The sequence below is a fragment of the Acanthaster planci genome, unplaced genomic scaffold, assembly GCF_054643075.1.
Source record: "Acanthaster planci isolate LZ-2023a unplaced genomic scaffold, COTS_SCS Contig77, whole genome shotgun sequence".
Taxonomy (NCBI): Eukaryota; Metazoa; Echinodermata; class Asteroidea; order Valvatida; family Acanthasteridae; genus Acanthaster; species Acanthaster planci.
This window is the reverse complement of record NW_028257699.1, coordinates 12,557-32,889: the sequence shown is the minus strand read 5'-3', so window position 1 is coordinate 32,889 and position 20,333 is coordinate 12,557. Positions and strand designations below refer to the sequence as shown.

General features: G+C 40.0%; 1 protein-coding gene across 1 annotated transcript in view; it reads right to left on the bottom strand.

Annotated features, from left to right (window-relative positions):
- LOC147795317 (low-density lipoprotein receptor-related protein 2-like) overlaps positions 1–20,333 on the bottom strand; it is a 60,147-nt gene that overhangs the window by 32,031 nt on the left and 7,783 nt on the right. The window contains 2 exon segments of the mRNA XM_087132080.1: positions 13,738–13,958; positions 15,732–15,896. Coding sequence (XP_086988206.1) covers positions 13,738–13,958; positions 15,732–15,896 — 386 coding nt within the window.

Below are 20,333 nucleotides of genomic sequence, written 5' to 3'. Positions count from 1 at the left end.
CCACTGTGCAGTAAATTCCAATGGCAAGCTAGTTAAGGGGAATTCAGTGGCTCTGTGCTTATACTGTATGTAAAAAAAATATTTAAAACATGAAAATATCACACATGCTGCGTGTACCATGACAAAGCACAAAAAGAAACGTGCGGAACCTCGTACATTTACTACCTATTAATGGGAATGCATGTCTATCCTTCCTCTCTGGTATGAAAAGTGGTTCTAACAGACAATACCAGTTAGCACAAAGCAAGGACTCTCTTCAATGAAAGTGTCCTTGTAGGCAAGCAACCAAGAGTGTGGTTGGCAACCTGTAACCCTGGAAGCCAAGGACATGATTACAGCATCGAACCTGAACAACTTTTAACAGGACAAGAAATGGCCTCCAGTCTTGAAAGAATTGCAATGATTTTAACAGGACAAGAGCTAGCCTTCAGTATTGACAGAATTTCAAAGGAATCATTGCTTTTTTGTTTCTTACAATTTTTTTCTCAATAACAGAGACAAACATTCTATAATTTCTGAGCCCAAATTACCACACATTCTTGTTTTTTGACTCTATAAACCCAAACCTTTCTACATCCTTCAGAATTCTACAGATTCTGGCAGATTGATGAGAATCAAGTCTACACATTGTATATACGATTACTTTTTATGATTTGTGATGCCCAATTGTTCACATTGTGTAAATGCAAAAAATGTGTGACAGCAGGGATCTGGGAAGACTCAAGGAGGTTCTTCATAAAAATGTCTTTTGGGGGAAAAGTTTTGAATATTCGGTTTTTGCTAACACTACTTATTATAAACTTAATACTCTGTGAGGGGAAAAAACAGAAACAAGCTTGGTTTATTCAAAGGTAAAAAGACAGCATAATGCCTTATCCAAGGGCAATTCTCAGAATTCTTTCGGACCCAGCTACAGAACTAGCAAATCTAGCCGAATACAACTACATGTAGGTGCCAGCTAGGTTGAGGTACATGTTTGGTACCTTGACTGAATAGCTTCTTAAGAGCACGCTGTCTCCGACAGCCATTTGTTGTATTGTGAGCTGTGCACACACAACAGAAGCCTAAATGTCTTCCTGCCTGGCACACGATGATACACCTTGCTGGGTCAAACAATTGAATAGAACAAACCACATGTAAACACAGTCTTATGAACTCCCTGGTTTCTGAATAATACATGGCCTTTTTTTGTGGGGGGGGTATCAGCGAACGATAAAGTTGAGCCCCAAACTGACTTGTACTTTTTGCTCAGCTGAGAATGGTCCTTTCCAAACAACAGTCAGGAAAATATCACAAAGCCGTAACAATGTCACAGCCATACAAGTGTTACATGTATGTGGGTATGCATGAGACTTGATGGAAATTTGGACAGGAGTACATTGCTCCCTGGCCTGCCATATTTAAAAGTTCAATGCTGGGCAAATGCTGTTCAAAATATACCACAAACATGCCAAGCTCCCTACTTCCAGTTAAAGCTAAGACTGCCTTTTCATTTTATTTTAAAATTAATAAGGTGGGACTCATTTCTTGCAGCTAGTGTGCAACATTATGAGCACACAACTTTCAGCCAAGGGAAGCCCTGTCCATTTTGCAGATATCCGAGCTTTACATGTACGCATCTGAGCAAGAGGAGAGGACCTACTGTACCTCAATTAAAGGCAATACTTGTTGATGTGACAATAAAAACAGGAGGCACACACAGGTCACTTAAACTCCAAAGTAACCTGTTCAAGCATTGCTATCATGTACATGTATTTAATGACTGTTACTGTGTTGTGTGACTGAAATTTTGGTTTTAAAATACAACAGAAACTCAAAAGTTCCCCAATCTCCTACGACTCAATTTGAAGCTATTTCCTCATTTTTGTTGTGGTGGTTGAATCGGTCGCATGTTCCAACTCTTCAGTTTAATCATGTCTACATTTCTACACTGATGCAGAACTGATCTTTTCCATTTTATTACCCTTTCTGTAGGCAAATATCCTAGAGGCCTTCCTGTTACAATGACTTTTTCACAGAAAACGGCATTCCTTAAACATACATGTACATGTTTGAATATTGATGCCTACGGCTGTTTTAAGAATACACTAAGTAAAGCGCTACAAGATTCACTTTGACCATGCACATGTCCATCCTACTGACATGAAAAAATGACAACAATCTGAGTGACAACTGACGACAAAATATGACAATATTGCAATATATGTATATTAATAATACATGTCAGATATATTTCTGTGTATATTACCGATATACATGTACAATGTATTGTGACTTCCCTAGAAGTGGAAAGTCTTATACTTGGATAGTTTCAAAGTTCTGAAGTTTAGCAAACATTAAGGGGGCTATGTCCTGAATTAAACTGTTAAACATGTACATGTAACAAACTACATGTAGGTATTCAAAGAACCACATCCTTACTACACAAAGAGTTGTTTAGAGTGGTGTAGTCCCACTGCCTTCCACAATGGAGACAAATTAACAAGTTTCAGGAAAAATTGTTCAAGAGCATATTCTGTCATCGAAAAGAGTGTATCTGTGATACTGCATCTGTTGGAGTGTTTGACTTAGATGAAGTGGCATTCAACAACTTTGGCTACTCGGTGTATTCCGACTTTCTGTTCTGGCTTTTTAATCTTGGTAAACAGCAAGCCGGAAGCCACAAATGACAGCCATGCAACACTGATCAGTCAACATTCTTTCTCCGAAACCAAGCCAAAGTCTGGGCAAACATTTTAATTTAAACAAGTAAACCAACTGCACGTATTCCAACTGTCCATTTTCCCCAATCCTAGAGTCTTGCAGTGGGACACATGACTTCATGCAAGTGAAATTTCACTCTATTTGAGTAAACATTCACTCCTGACTGAAACTACAAACGGATAACTTTGGGTGAAATTTCTACACTCCAGTGGATAGAGATTTCACTGAGTTTCCACTGAAAGATCTTTTTTTTTCAAATTGTTTTAATCTAACTTTAGATTATTTTTCTCTGGTGTCTTATTTAACTCTTTGGGATTTAGAAAGCATCAAGCACAGTCTTCCAAGTTCTTCCAGAATCAGGTACAGATACAGAATTTACAAAAATACAGAAATTCACCAGAATGTACACACTCCGAAACTGCACAGCAGACTGCAAGCCATAAAAGATAACCGAATAGACCAGGACAGGTTTTCACAGGTACATGTACAGTGTACATGCAGACAGAGTAAACAAGCCAGAGAAAAAAATTATAATAAAAAAAATGGAAAAAGAACCGTCCCCAAAATCAACAAGACAAAAAGTATGTCAGATCTGGTGAGTACAAAAGGCGAAGAATGGACGTCAGACTTGTTCAGACAACCTTGGGTTCCTAATGAATGGGATTTGTTAGGGGGTTGGGCATCAGTCTACACCTACACATCAGTCTACAACTACACATGAGCTTGTTATGTTGACAAAGCAGTGTCAAACTAAACAAGGCCAAGAATTGAAGCCATCTTCAATGTCAATGCATCACGCGCTGCATTAATGTGGGGCCTTATTCTCGATTCAAAGAGAGTACAACTGAATTTTTTTTAAACCAGATGCAAAACATTCGGGCAATTGTTCCCAAGAAAAAATCAAGTAACACTAAACCTTTCTAACATTCCTTGGCGGAGGAATTTCAGCAACATTGGTGTTCAAGCAGCCAGAGCGCCAATGCTGCCGAATACAATGACACTGGTTTTGTGAATGAATGCAACAATTTGAAACATTTGAAGCAAGATATGAGACGAAGAGAAACCCCCCCCCGCCTTTGTGTTGGTCATTGTTTGATCGGCATCTCAGGAATTCTTTACAGACTTCTAGGGGGAAAGTGTTAGGTAACAATAGTCTAGAGTGTGTATAGGGATGGGACAAGAAAAGGGGGTACCCCTCCGTCCCATATCTTGCCTGGTATAATTTGAATTAGCATTACAAGAATGCCAAAAGCTCTGAAGCATCCTCAGAAATGGCAATACAAAGAAATACATGTACAATAAAGGCATGTACATGTAGAGTACATGTGAGAAGGCCTTCATTTGATGGTATGTGTATTTCCACACAAATAAAAAAAATGTAATGGGTTGGTCCTTCCATGTAATTCTGGCTTCCTCGAACAACTGAGGCAATTCTCCTTAAACTCTAGATCAGCACCTTTGAATGGCTTTCAGAGAAAGTGTGCATAATAGCATTATTCCACTCTTCATTGTAGTGTGATGTGAACCTGTCTTCACATAACGAAAGAAAGGTCAGACAAGTGATGCGTGTACAAAGGAATTGTGCTCCAGAGTTTAGGACTGCAAACTGACAAAATTCACCGCAATGGGAACTGACTGTACAACACGAACTGTAACCGTAGTGGGTCAAGAAGAGAAAAGCCTCAAAAAGGTGCTACACACCTTACAGATTTGGATCCGAGCAGAATCTTTCCCAAAGGCAGTAAAGTGAAACTTAACAAAAAATATTCATAAATACATGTATCTAAGACATTTTACCCATTCCTTTTGGCTGAGAGAATCAGTCATTTTACGGCAGCCAAGGAATATCTACCCAGTTTGTCAGTGTGACGTCACTTCAGTTTAAACCACGCCCACTGCACATGTACTGCACATAGTGTTACATGCATTGATCGCCGTTTACATGGAACCAGAAGCTATCGTCCAATGGGAGCCTCCAAATCGTGGTGCATCCACCTTTGTGACGAAGTCACTTACGAACCGGATTGGACCTGTCTCATCCTTGCTGAGTTTTTACTGAGTGAGGATGGTCTTTTGCAGCAGGAAATTAGGACTCCACCTTTTAGCAACCCCAAAGCAGTCCATTTGTAACATTTGAGAGAGTCACAGTGTAGCAGTTTTGTCCACTTTTTGATAACTCTTGTTTTAAGCCTTTTCATACAGTATGTTCAAATTCAGTATTTGGGAGTTTCATTTTTGTTGTGATAGTACTTGTATTTTCACTCTACACGTATTTTAAAATGGGTTTTGGAATGTTTCAGAGTTTTTTCTTTGACAGAAATGATTGTGTAAGTAAATGTATGCTGTGTACTAGTATTGAATAATCAAAAACAATTTTAATTTTCCCAGTTTGTACAATAAAGTTTTATCTATAATATCTATCCATATGGATAAGAAAAAAGCCCAAAAAATGACAAACCAGTCAAGTTTACGGACAAAAATGTGGTGGTAGTTTGCTCGATTCAACAAAAAAATATTTGTGACTTGAAAAGATGTGTGCTTGGCCGGTATAAGATGAGTATATTAAGCTGGGCTTTGGGAGATAATGACCCAAGCCAAAATTATGCCAATTCCTCTTAAATGAACTTCAACACATGTCAGTAAATTAGAATCAATTACTTTTGGTTTGCTTGTCCCCATTCATCTCCACATCAACACACTCGTTCTTGCAGATTTTGAGACACCGTGGCCATTTGTTAATTGCCAAGCTCAGATATCATCATTTAAAAACAATTCAATTGAATCAGATGCCATGGCGTGTGCACACAGGTTTCATGCAAATAATGGCTTTCAATTACACCGCAGTATGCACGGTGATTAAATTTCGAGGAAAGAGATGGCACTCATCATTGGAAAATGCTAATACGTGTATATTTTCTAACTCGTCTCCATAGCATTTTGATGAATTAACCCTGACAGTCCCAAATCCTCCAATTTCAATACGATTTTACATACACCCTAGGGGTTAGGGTTAATGAAGTGATTTCTGCATGGATACCCTGAATTTCCTTCTACATGTATATCTCTCATCACAAAGAGAGATGAGAGTATCACTAAACATTAAACATCACTATTTAATACTCAAAACTGGAAAAAAAAGAACACACAAAAAAGATGTACTTAAAATAAAAAAGACGGAGCATACTGCCCCATTTTTTCCATACATGTACAGCCTGTATAACCTCAGTGTTGGGCAACAGATTGCAACAAATTACTCAAAGGCTTTAAATATTGCTTGAATACTAAAGAAAAAAATTATCATGACCTCCTGTACCTTTTAAAGTGCACATATTATAAAATGCATGATGCACGTATGCTGGTTATGTCACATACAAGCCCTTAGCAAAACAATCAACACCCCTCAACCAAAAAATGGGAAAACAAACACCCACCAAACGAACAACCAACAAATTGGCTGCCATCCAGGCCAATTTCGGCCTCTCTTCCATGTATTGATCTGATATCTGCAGTTACAGCATTAATGGACAGTTTTTCCATGTCCATCCAGCCAAGCACAGAAGGAGGTAAATTAGCCGGGCACGGCCATGGAATACGTGGTGAGGCCCATTATCTCTATGAAGCAGCAACCTAAGCAGGACAAGACTGCAAATGGCGGACTCGAATTGAAAGGATGAGAATGTAAAGCATAATCAGTCTCAGATATTTTGTTTCACTGGTTGTGTGCAAAGTAAACAAAATAAGAATCGTAAAAAAAAAAATCTGAAAATGTCTCTGTCTCAATATTCCTGATTAATGTAATGTACACAATTTCCTTGAACTCCGAGCCTTAAAAATGGCAATGCATAAAGACATAGTCTTCCACTCTTAATGCTGCAAGGATAATGACTACATCATGTAGCTCACAGCTGACGAAATGCCATCAACACAATTGCACAAGCAGTGCCTCGCGACGCCATAAATACAACTAACACACATCCTCAATTGACAGAGGTGGGGCCACACTGTTAAGTGGAAGCAAAAATTGAATTTGCGGCTGAAAACAGTGGGATATTTCAAGTTGGGTTAAGTGTCTTCTGTGCAAGGAAAATGGTCTCTACTTGTAGCTTGGCAGTTAGCATGGCCGCCAAGGGCCTTGCAATGCAGCAAGGCATCATTTCTATCATGAAGAAAAATTTTCTTTTCACAAACTTCAAACTAATTTAAACAAATTTTTAGCCTATGAATTAGATAAATAATTTGCATTTCATGTCAGTTTCCAACTCATTTGAACCAAAGCGATGGTGACACTCTTCCTGAATTCCTCCATCTTCTCCTTATCTTTTATATACTAACAATTAAGCCCCCTGATGTACAGGGAATGTGCGTCACAGTTCTAGCAGTAACATAAATGTATATTTTTATTTCATCTGAAATAAGAAAGAAAATAAATTGGCAATAATAAAAAACTCTGAGCTTTCTAAAACACAGAATATCATGGAATGCCACAATTTTTAATTATCACACTTACCATTTGTGACTGGATTTAATGGAGTACTGGTTGGCATGACTTGGGTCTGGGTTAAGCATGGTCTGATTACCATGATACATATTACAGCATAGAAGAGCATCTTTACTCCACACCTAACTGCTACTTGTGCTGCATTTAACTTCAGAATTGGGATGCTAATTTGTAAGCCAGCAAACATGCAAGTTCATGTACAAATACAATCCAATGAACTGGCAGTCCAACACATGAGCAGGTATGTCTCTCCAGCACAGCTCAGAAACAAAATAGGCTGTACCTTTGTAAGCAGACTTTTTCTGGTTAACTTGGGTGAGTCAGCTGGAAATGTGTCAGGGGCATATTCAAGTTTAACTATGGCTAGCTGTCTACACCAGGCTACCACAACCAGCACAAACTGGCTTTACACAAGATTTACATGTACAGTAACAAGACACAGAATAACCTGACCCCAAACCCAAATAACTGGAGTCAGTGACACTGTTACATGTGGGGGGGAGGTTGTGGTTGCATCTTTTTGTCATGCAAAAGAGGTGGTGTGTAATTGGTCTAGAAGACACAATGGACAGAGGCTGCCAGAGTAGTAAACAGTGATAGCAATACAAGTGAAAGGGAGACAGAAGGCAATAAAGGTAAAGCTCCACCCCTTATGCAAAATGCAAATGTTACATGTCAGGGTGTACCATTACAGAAGGAGGGAAGATTAATAGTCACTACATGTTTCATCAGCCACCCACTGCAAACTGGCACTAGAATGCATTTGAGCACTCCTGAATGTTTTAGAAAGCCAGAAGAGGTAACAGGGTCCTGAAGGTAAAATATAAAAATTTGCTTAAAGCCCACAGAACAAAAAAGTGTTGGCAGTCTGTAAATTCAACTTCCATGAAAGAAAAATTTTTCCTATTAATATATACAAAACATTTCATTCGTTAAAGATAAAGTAGACCATTTACAACAAAATGAAAAATCGACTGAAGGAATTTTAACACTAAACTCCCCAAGAAGTTATTTGAGGCATTCAGTCATTTTGAAGAAATTTAAACCAGTAAAAAGATCTCCAAAGATGTGTGTCAAGATTCATGTTCCTGTATGTGGAAATTCCCCTGAAGACTTCCCTCATGCATTCTGATTTGTAACTGGGTAGATATACATGTATGAATGGGTTAGGGTGCAACTAATTCAGTAGCAGGATTTGTGAGGAGCAGAATCACGTGACCTCCACATGACATGGCCATAACTGGCTGAAGGAGTATCAGTGTATGACAAGGCAACTTTTCACCATGCCCAGAATCATAAAATATGTATTTTCTCAAGAGAAAAGAAAGAAAACCCTGTCTTATTTGTAATTGCACAATTCAATTCATTGATTTAAATGAGAAAAAAAATGCACACAAGACAAACGGTGTCCTTTATCTTTTAAATAAAACTTCAATCACAGAACTTGTCCTGTTTACAGACAAAAAAATATAAAGAAAATAAATGATTAACGTTTTCTGGACCATTTCAGTTCTTAAACTTCACCTGCATTATACTTTCTCCAACATGGTCCATATTTACCAAGTGGGCATGCTCCTTCAATTCAGACCAACACATTTTTTGATCTTAGGTCTCCAGAATTTGATGAAAATTGCTGTGCTTGTAGACATCACCAATGAAAAGAGCATGTTCTTCTGATTATTTGATACCATATTTGAATATATATTTAATAAAAATGAGAATTTTACTAAAAGGGTGGATTTATAAGTGAAACTATCGATTTTTGTTGATCTCTGCCGGGTGCCCTGACCGCACGGAAGGGCAGATTCTGCTAAAAATTGGCAGGTATTTATTATTCATTGATGTCTACAAACACAGCAATTTTATTAAAATCTGACGACCTAAGGTCAAAAAGTGTGTTGGTCTGACATGGAATGACCCACCTGTGGCATGACATCATGCTTTGTTTAAATGTGTAAATTTTCAGTGGCAGTGAGCAAAGCATGACATCATTATGTTACAGATCCACTCCACCTAAGCTTCCATGCCTGACAATGGGCTATTTGGAGAGTATGTGTCAACAGAACATTTTTAGTGGCTGTGACAAATGAAAATCCTTGTTAGTTTTTCCTTCCTTCACTCCCAAACTGGACTTTGACTTTTACAAAAGCTACGCCCTAAATAGGCCTCAGCTGACAAAGTATGATTGAACTTTTCTGTGTTTTTGTTTCATAGTTTTTTGTTAAAAATATGCCTTTGGGGTTAAAACTTCAATATGATGCTACCTCTTTGTAAGTGGATTGAAATCCTTTGTTAAGGTACAATGGAATAACCAAAATCACTGCTTAACCATAAAGGTCCTTTTAAACAGGATGTGGAATTTACGGGGAAAAATGACAAATAGATTTAATAAACTGGCATTTTATGATCTCAGGAATATGTCTGAAATGAGTTTGGTTTCATAAAAAAAATGACCTGAATATTTTTGCAGGCAGACGCTGGCAAGACTGCAACACATTTTTAACTGTTACTCTGTCTTTGGCAAAAGATGAAAATCCAATCAGGCAAATGGTTTTGAGTGTTCTCTCCTTTTATTTCTTTTCCTGTCTTACACCCAAACATTTCTGTTTAAACAAATGTATGGGTGCCGTGACTTGTTCTTACTTTCCAAAATAACTGTGATGGTCTATTTTTGGAATACATGGGGTACATCAATAAAGAAGCAATGACGGACCCAAAGAAGTGCAATCTTCTGTACCCAATCATTTGAGTTTTTACACACACTCCGGCAGTGGGCAAATACTTTTCAAGAAAAGTGAGACATTTCTAAGAGAAAAGCCGAGTTCACAGTAGTCTGTACATAAAGATTCTGGCCACACAAAATAGTAAACTTCTCAAAATATTTGCCCTAGCAAAACACTTTTTATATTTCCGTAATCTCTCCTGGGCTTTTTTCCTGATTTTTCTTGCCTTATTTCTTTCCAATACTTAATTAATTTATTAGTTGTTTAGTTACACGTCTTGGTTATTATTAGTCAATGACTGTTTATTTATAAAGATTACCCAAAAATTGGCATTGCAATAGTCTGTGCATTTGCATTGTGCACAGACACATGAACTAGCAGTGGACATCATGCATTATCAATGTGCCCGAGTCAAGCCCCCCCTTGTGGTACAGCGTGTAAACTTGTTTAGCCAAGCTGTGCACTGTGCAGTCATAGATACGTATGGAGTAAATGTTATGATGGAATGTTTGGTTCTTTATTCTTTATAAAAAGAAGCTGTACTAGTATAAATAGCTACTGTACATTATATATTAGTAGTTGTCTAGACCTCTAACAAGTCCCACTTGTGTAAGACTGATGGAAATAAACTGCCCTTATGTTAAATTTAGAGATAGCTCTGTCGAGTCTTTATTTATTGAGTCTTCCTGCGGACGAACCCACCACAGTATGGTATCCCCTGCGGACGAACCCACCACAGTATGGTATCTCTGTAGTTACGTAGCATTTTGCAGAGGAAACTTGAAAGAAAATATGGTCAAGTTTCATTTTAGAGTGTACTGATACCCCGTCTTCACAAAAATGATTAATCCATCTCTAGCTAATGGTGATATTTTTATCCAACTGCAAAGTGGCTGCAATTTGTCCTTTGCTCAAGAAGCTAGGACTTGAGCCAAACTTTCAACTCAACATGTTCATGCCAATCTGTTGCTACCTGCCACAGTCTGCATGTATACAGACACTTTTATAGCACAGACAGTGCACTGCTGAGAATGAAGAGTGATCTTCTCGTGGCCATAGTACTGAATACACTGCAAACTCACTTTGGTATGCTGCATTGAGTCCTATCTCAGTGGCAGACAGCATCAGATAGTCATGGGTGATGTAACTTCAAGAAAATTTGGTATTTCATCAGGTGTCCCACAGGGTTCCTGTTTGGGCCCCCTTGCTTTTACTTGTTTTTCCAGTAACTGGATACACATGACTAATAGATATTATCCTCAGGTCTCTTGTCACTGTTATGCTGAAGGTACACAACTCTACATTTCCTTCAACCCAACTACTGATCACCAAACTAGAGGTCTATTGATACTACAATAATGTACTGCTCACATTCGTTCATGGATGTTTTAACAAACTGATGCTCGGTGATAATAAAACAGAACTGTTGCTTGTCAGAGCACCTAAGCAGCTTGCCGAGAGAAACATCCACAGCATAACAGTTGGAACTATCCAATGTTCAGCCATCCAAAGTTGCAAAAAAGCTGGGAGTGCTGTTTGATTCCCACCTTAACCACTTGCTGCCGGGTGGTTTGAAAAATGCAGTGCACATAATCAGGACTTTTTCAAGATATTCAGTTTTCAAAATTCTTCAAAAAGTCATCATTTTAATCAGTGGGCATTTACACCCTCATGAATTACTGTCTGGTGGCCACTCTAGTCTAACAGACAAAATCTACTGATGCCCAAGTATTTCAGCCAGGCCTGCAGCCTTGTAAAAAGAGCTCAGATTGTGCGGTGTTACATAACTTTCTTTCGTTCACCAACCTGGCACAGTGCGCTGCAGACCTCTTTTCAATTGGGGCCAGATTAGTGGACAGCAGTGCTTTGTGGCTCGCTGCTGTGGTGGTGGAGAGCTTTTGTCCCCTGTGGTAATCCGCTCACACTAAATGGGGCACTTGTGAGAAGTTGGCTCCCTGATTTGTTAACCACTTCGTGCCGGTGGCAGTTACCAATGTTGATGATGCTGGGGTGGGATAATTATCATTTTTTCTGTTTTCTTTAAAACTTCCTATCTTCATTTACTGGACACTTACACCCACACGAAGGACTGTCTGGTTTCTACTCTAATCTGACAGACAACATACATGTATATTAATGCTGGAATATTTCAGCCAGGCCTGCCGCCTTGTAAAAAGAGCCCAGATTTTGCAGTGTTCACGAAACAGACACAGTGCGCTCTTTTTAATACAGGCCAGATTAGCATGCAGCGGTACTGTGAGGCTTATCACAGTGGTGGTGGAACATATTGTCCCTGGTAGTAATCTGCTCACGCTAAATCCTAAAAACCATGGTATACTGTTTCAAAACAAGGCTAGATTATCTCCACTATTGAGTGAAAAAATGTCGGTAATGCCCAGCAGCCTGATTTTTTGTTCAGAGTAGTCTTTTGTTACAAGGCCCAGTTGCCTTTGTCCAATTTCAGAGACCCCAGCCATGCGTATAAACACGTGGTGCCCGAAACCGGAATCCCCAGTGGCAAGTGGTTAATATGGATCGACACATAACTAATATTAGTAAGGGTGCTTTTACTATCTGTAAAACCTTCGTCAAATTTGAAAATACTTAAGCCAGATAGACTTGTGCTAAAACCTTGGTTCGAGCGTTTATTATGTGCAAAGTTGACAACTGTATTAGTTTACTATATAGACTTCCCAATGCCGAAGTATCAGAGCTATAAAGAGGGCAGAATGCTTGTGCTAGATTTGTGTATAACGCTGCCAAATACTGCCGCAATTCCCCTTGCTGGTTAAATTACACTGGTTGCCTGTTCGACAAAGAACTGCATATAAAATACTTGGCTTTCATGGCTTAGCACCAGGTTACATCTCTGAATTACTGGTAACTAAATCCCTGCCACCTTTGTACTGTCTTTGCAGTTCAAACGACAGGTTGAACCTAAGCCATCCCTATTGTAGAACTCAGGCTAAGAACGTCAATTTGTTTGTGCAGCTCCTAGGCTTTGGAACAACCTGCCCTTGCATGTAAGAAATGCCAAGTCTATTGACGCATTCAAGATTGATCTAAAAACTCATCTCTTTAAAGAAGTTTTTTCCAACACCTAATTTACAACCTCAGCCAGTGATGGATACTGTTATGTGCAGCTGAGTATATCTGTATAGTATCTGCGCTATATAAATGTTTTCTTACTATTATCATTATTATTGAATAGATCTGAAATTGTCAAAATCAAGCCACAAATACCAGTAATATATTTTCACCAAGGCTTGAACTCGAGTCAAAAATATAAACACAGATGTCAAAACCTGTTGTGTGACAGAGCAACCAGTTTTGAAGGCAGTGGACAACTGACTCAATTTCCATTGTGTACCACAACCACTCTAGCAGCATGGTAGCTGACTACCGTCAGGATGCAAAAATACCCATCAGACGTTGGCGCTGTGCCACACTGGCCAACTATGCATGGAGTATTGACATTCTGCCATATCCAAGTTGGGCACAGATAATATTTATGTAAAGGAATGTTAACCAGAGTTAAGAAAGTTTCTACAAGGGCACAGAATGAAAATATGGCATAATTATGCTCTTTTACTTTAGCCATCAGTCTCTGTATCATGAAATAATTTCCATTACACAAGAACGAAGAAAGAAAATTTAGTGTTCAGACTCTGTAACTAAGTTTACACCAATTCATTTTGCATTAGTTGAATATAGCATTAATGATCCAAGGAATAGCACAGTGTAGTGAGTTTTGTCACAGGGGATGACAAAAGTATGAATCAGGAAATATGACAGGAGAACTCTCATACTCACAAGTTTGAAGTTCACCATTGTAGACATGCAGGCTGGAAATATGGCTGCCACGGCTACTGCTGATGACGGTTAGGTCAGCACCAGTGTCTTTCTCTATCCTTTTGATATAACTGCCCTGTGTGAAGTAGAGAAAGTCTCCGTGCACTAGGATCCAGTTGATGGAATCATAGTTGTTTAAAACTGTCTCCTGCACTGATCCATCAAGTTTAATCCGTCGAACACTGGGCAAGGTGTTGGGAATGGGGCGAGGGGGAAAGGAGGGGTGGGTGGGTAACAAAGGCGTAGAGAAAGGGTTTATGAATGATATGCTAGAGTTAGGATTGCATGGCTTTACCACAGAGGATAGACACACAAAGGGAAGAATATGCCCTGTCACTGGAAACTCATATCTTTTTCTTCTCAACCAGTTCTCCCCTTCCTGGAGTACAATAGTTCACAACTGTGTCTATGTCTGTTTTTTTATGGGGAAACCTTGTACCCTTAGACTAGTGGACTCAGTAGAATTGGGAGCCTAAGGGGGGGTCTACATCATGCCCGATAAATTTCTAGTTCCCAAACAAGAAGGACCACTGCACTGACTAATCAAGTAAATGCATTAAACAAACTATGTAGAGAAACTGACTATGTGCATATGTGGCAGAGCCTAAGTTTTGTGAGAGTACTTATGCCTTTTTTAAATAGGAGTAGCGAGCTCCCCCCCCTTCTTGCTCATGGTGTTCCCTTGTATTTTTTTCTGTTGGGGTATAGCCCTGGCTCCCCCCTCCCCTATATAACTTGGTCCCATGCTATGGCTACATTTGGTGTGAATAGCAGAACAGAGAAAGGACAACGTTGTTACTCCTCCTAGTTAGGGTTCTGTTTGCTTTGACTCGATGATGAGTTTCTTTTTGGCAATCTTCTTCCGATAGTTACATGTAGTTTGTGGAATTCTGTTGAAAGACTTTCTCTGAAAGACTTGAAATTATTTATTGCTGTGAACTTTTGCGGTAGTTTGGGAGCCTTGGAAAGCCGCTTTTGGATTCAAGTTTATGTTTTCATTTACAAATTATTTTGTTTTTAAGGGTATTTCATATCTTTTGTTTTTGACTTTACTCTTTTTGTCACATGTGTAGTATTTGCCAGAGTACAATTTTGCATGTATAACGTCTTAATACCTGGTTAAATGTTTTGCAGTGTTCTTTATATTACATTGAATAATCTTTATATTTTTGCTTTACAGACCGTTATCAATCAATTTTTAAACAGTGTTGGTTTTAAGTTATTCAGCCTTTTTTCTTTTTGAGGTTTTAGTTCTCGTAAGGTTTCAATCATTTGGTGTTTAAGTCATTTTCAATGTTTTTGTCCTTTTTTTGGGTAGTCAAATATAGGCGTCAGAGTACATGTACACCAAGCTTACTAGGTTTAGTCTTCCGTGTTTCTGCCATGGTTTCATCGTTTCGCCATGCGGTACTAGCCTTGTCTCAAGGTGTCCATGCAGATTCACAGACTGAATTCCCCACATGTGCAATAGTCATAAGTGTAAGTATGAACTTGTTTACTCCTTAATTTCATTGCTAGTACGGAGCGCATGTGAACAGCCAATATGTGTACGTACAATGTACCATACCGCGCCACTACTGTGCTGGCTGCCGCTGCACAAATGGGGCTCATGCACGCCATAGCACTTGCAAGGCACAGCGTATGGGTGCGACGCAGACGAGCTAATCATGTGGTGGAGTGGTGCAATTTAGCATGTTTCCAGCGTAGTTCGTTCATTAAAAGCAAGCATTTGAAAAGGGTTTGGTAGGCATTTATGTTTTTGGTACTTAGCAGACAGTTTTCTTTACTTTTTAAGCCATTCTTAGAGGGAAATTTTGCAAGTTCCCTTTCAAGCAGTGGATTCCGTTTCAAAGTGTTGATTCCACGAATTATGTCCATTTCCGTGATCGCTGAAAATCATTGGCTCTAATTCAGCCATACAAAGAATGTGAAATAAAATTCACCAGTGTACTCACCTGCTAAAAAGCGATGTGTAGTACAGCCAGCCATCTGTGAAGTCTATTGTCACCTCTGGACTGTGGCTTATGATAAACGCTAACCTCTCCTTGGGACCCCCTCCAGTGGAAGACCAATAGACAATGTTGAGAAACCAGCTATGTGTGCTTGTGAAATACATGACCCTGACAGTGATATAAAAGGCCTACTGTTTAAATAACAGGACAAACAGGGTATGAACAAACATGAAGTTCCTTTAAGTCCCTGTCCCTGAGAAAAAGATGACACCCAAGCAGGTTTTGAGTTGGCAGACCCTTTAAGTACCAGTCACATAGCTAGGATTTTACTGGGGGGGGGGGCAACGGGGGCCTAAACGACCAAAAATATGGATAAAAAGTAAGTGATCTACAAGGAAAAATTCCGACTGCAAAAAGAATCCATTTGAAGTGCAGCTGTGCGTTATGTGGTGGGATGAATAATTCATTGATGGATTGATACAAGTTGCCATGTAAAGGTCCCGCTATCCCCCACATCACAGTGCTCAGATGTTTAACAGTCAAGTTACAGAGGAACACCAGTTTTAGCAGTCACTTACAGAATAAACACTGGGCTACATCAAACTCTCCTTATGTATCTCCCTCATTTTATGCATGCGTTTGTTTACTGGACTTATGCGGTAAGTAGTAAATACTTTCATTATGTTTTCATTACGAGGAACATATAAGTATTGGTTATAATGACTTTATTTAAAAGAGGAAATATCACGAACTGCTCAAAATAGGACAGTGGCTAACATTGTTCATATGGCGGTACCAACATGCGTGTAGAAAACATAATTTAATTTTTTTTCTGGGTGTCCAATCTAACCTACACTACAACTGTGGTTACAAAAGAACGTGTTGAAAAGCACAAATGTTCCGCTATGGTGACTGCACCCAGAATGCACACATTTGTTTACATTGCCTGGAGTGTGGACATTCCTTTGTTTTTGTGTAGTTTGGAATCCTCAATGTTCATTGTTCTTGCACTGTGAACACCATCTTTGGATTTGTTTGTTTGTTTGTTTGTTTGTTTGATGATATTTTCTGTGGTTGTTTCTATTCCTTGTGGTGTGAATAACTCTAACCAGGAAATACCTTTAGACCTGTTTTCCAGACAGCAGTAAAATTACATGGACCTTGCTTCATCTACACCAGATTTGCACACCCTGCATTATGTGGACCTCTTTTGTTTAGGGTCCACACCATTCTGCCACAAACTGATGCCCAAGTCCTGCTTTAGTAAACTGCTTGACAACTGTGAAATGACCAGTTGACTTTCAGGAATTAATGCAGAGGTAAGGGGGTTATGCATGCGCATTTGGCGCTCCTAACTGTAGTTTCCAGATTTGCTGTTAAAAGCAAACACACACACAGATTTTTGACACATGATTCTGAGGAAACTACTTGTTGGTATTTAACTCAAATCACCCATACACAGACTTGTCAAATAGTACAACTTTTTCACTTAAAAGTCATACTTACTAAAGAAAAATTCAGAGATACAATCTCTGTTCCATCCAGCCATAATTTTACCAACACTGTCTGAAATTTCCCTCCTCCCCCAGACATGAGGGAAGAGTCTATTACCGAATACTTACCTGTAGCACCACTACCTATGCATATTTCCTTGGAGGGCACAACACATCTACTAAGACTTCAGAATAGAAGCTACCCACTGTGCCATGCAACATGTCCGCAATCTTATCTTCTTTTCTTGAGAGCAAAGGCAGGAGCCTGCATCCAGTCTCCCTATGGAGGGACACTCCAGGCTCTAGAAGTAGAGTATTGTAGCAAAAGTGCAACTTCGACTGGCTAGGAGACTAGTCAAATTTAGGGGAGTCTCTCAGTGACCAATATCAAAGGGAGGAGTGCATGCAGACATGTGTAGGGATGAAATGTGATTGGCTGAATGTTGTCCAGCATTGCTGCATGCATGATGAAGTGTGCGCACGGATGTCAGTTGCTCAGTCGTGTCATCGCTAAATGGCAGTAGAGTTGTTCAGTCTGTGTGTTGTGTTCATTGAAAAGCCAAGGTAAAAGCATGCATTTTTGTTGAGTGCACGTTTTGTGTACAGTTTACTTAGAGTAACTGCATGCTGTGTGTATCGTTTACTAGATAACTGCTAGGTTGTTACTGGCAGGTTGTGTTGTAGTGTGTAATGCTTGAGGGGCTGAGACCACAAGGATGGTGCTGTGGTCAGTGTACATTCGTCGCAGTAGCATTCTCTATAGGTGCAGGGAATAAGTTTAATTAAGTGAGTTGTTCTTTGTTCGGGGCAGAGAATAAGCACAGTAAGCCACACTCTGAGTAGGTGGTTAGTTCTTTTGTAGGAGTCAGCTGGTAAACCACTCACATAGTTTAGAGTAAGTGGTTTGTTCCTCAATGGAGCAAGGCACAGAACAAATTGCACATGTAGTAAAGCTTCATGTGTAGGGTCAGCCAAGTGTGGATGGGCATGCCGAGGGTTGAGGGCAGTATTGGTGTTTACTGCTCATGAGTTTAATGGTGAACAGGAACTGACGTAGCTTTCTTCTGGCTGTGTCCCATGTGGTTGACGAGAGCAGCTGTAGTAAACCACACATGCGCTCAAATGAACTCCACTGCCAGTCGTAAATTGTTATTGTGAGTATTGAAATCAGTCATACTGCAACATAGTCAACCACACAGCAAGTAGTCAGCCATACAGTGAGGTAGTCAGCCTTGCAAGTGAGCAGGTCAGCCATACAGCACCTTCAATCAAATAAAGGTTTACCCAATACATTTCACATTCCATTGCCATTCCATTGTCTTGATGATATATTGAGTCCAAACAATCAGGTGTCCCGCTGTGTTATTTTGAGACTAATTTAGCAAATTTAGGCAATCAATTCCTTTGTCGGTATATTTCCATCAAAGCGAGCCTGCATCCCTTAGCCTGGAGACTGCTTTGTTAGTCTCTGGACCTAGGAAGGGATTGGGTTCAGGAGAGTTTGCCGCGTATTTGTTAGTAGACCCTTCCCACACGTGTGTGTGTGTGGGTGAGTTTGTACACACATTCAAATCGTGGACCTCTAACAATAGGGGACAATAGGGTCCACGGTTGCCGAAGAGTCCACAGTTGGGAAACGTGTACAAAACATATGGGAGGCCTCCCGAAAAAGTTAAAGTATGAACAGAAGAGGAACAATAGGGAGTCCACGATTGAAGGCGTTTACACACTTGTGGGTGTGTGCGGGGAGGAGGGAGGGGTTATGGAGCTCATCTTACCGGCAGTGCCACTACATGTACCTATGCAAAGCACCACTGAAACCAGGAGGTGGGTGTCAGGTGCTACTGTGGGCTTACCACAACCTTGTACTTTGTCTAGTGAGGATGCGGAGGGCTGGCCTGTGTGAAGCTCATGGAGGTACATCTCTTACCGGTGGCAACACTGTTCTTCCAGAATGGCCCTCAAATTGGAGGGACGTCCCAAAGGTAGCAGGATGTGAGTGTGTTGGAGGATGTCAAACACACTGCTTGTAAAGTGTCAGTGAGTGGAACCCCCTTGCAGTATAGGCCCACAAGGTTGCTACTGCTCTTACATTTTGTGCTCTAACTTTTACAAGTCACCTTCTGATGAACATGGCCAGTTCTGATTGACAGACAGGATGGATGCAGTGTGCGATTGTTTCTTGTAAAACTGGGAAACAACAGGAACAGATATGATAAGACTAATCACATCTCTCCTGATTAGTGTGGTCCTGTTGAGGTACCACTTCTGGGCTTCAACTGGGCATTATTTCTTATTACCTTTTAGTAGTGTCTGGGACAAAGATATTGGGAACAGTGATGGAGTCAGCTGGGGCCAATTTCATAGAGCTGTTTAAGCACAGAATTTGATTAAGCATGAAAAAAACTTGCTTAACCACTTCCTGTCGGGGACTCCGGAATCGGAGACGTATGGTTTATATGCGTGGCCGGGGTCTCCGAACTCAGAAAAAGGAAACAGGGCCCTGTAACAAAAAACCGTACTCCGGACAAAAGACCAGGCTGCTGGGCATTAACGACGTTTTTCACTCTCAAAAGTGGTGATAATCCAGCGTTATTTAGAAACCGTATACCAGGGTTTGGGGTATTTAGAGCAAGCGGATTACCACCGGGGACAAAAGCTCTCCACCACCGCAGCGATGAGCCACACAGCACCGCTGCATGCTAATCTGGCCCCTGTTGAAAAGAGGTCGGCAGTGCACTGAGCCAGGTTCGTGAACAAAAGACAGCTGTATAACACCGCACAATCTGGGCTCTGTTTACAAGGCTGCAGGCCTGGCTGAAATACTAAGGCATCAATGAAGGTCACCTGTCAACTTAGAATAGTGCCTAAAGATTACTTCATGCAGCTATGAACGACCGTTAAATGAAATAATGAATTTTTGAAGAATTTTGAAAACGGAAAAAAATGAAAGTCATGCCGGCCCATCATCATCAACATTGAAAAATGCCCCGGCATGAAGTGGTTAATAAACAAAGGTTACTAGCTCAAACTCTACGTGACTGCCATGCTAACCAAAAGACAGGTAAATACAATCCAAAATAATATACATTACAAGAAGGTTTGGCTGGTA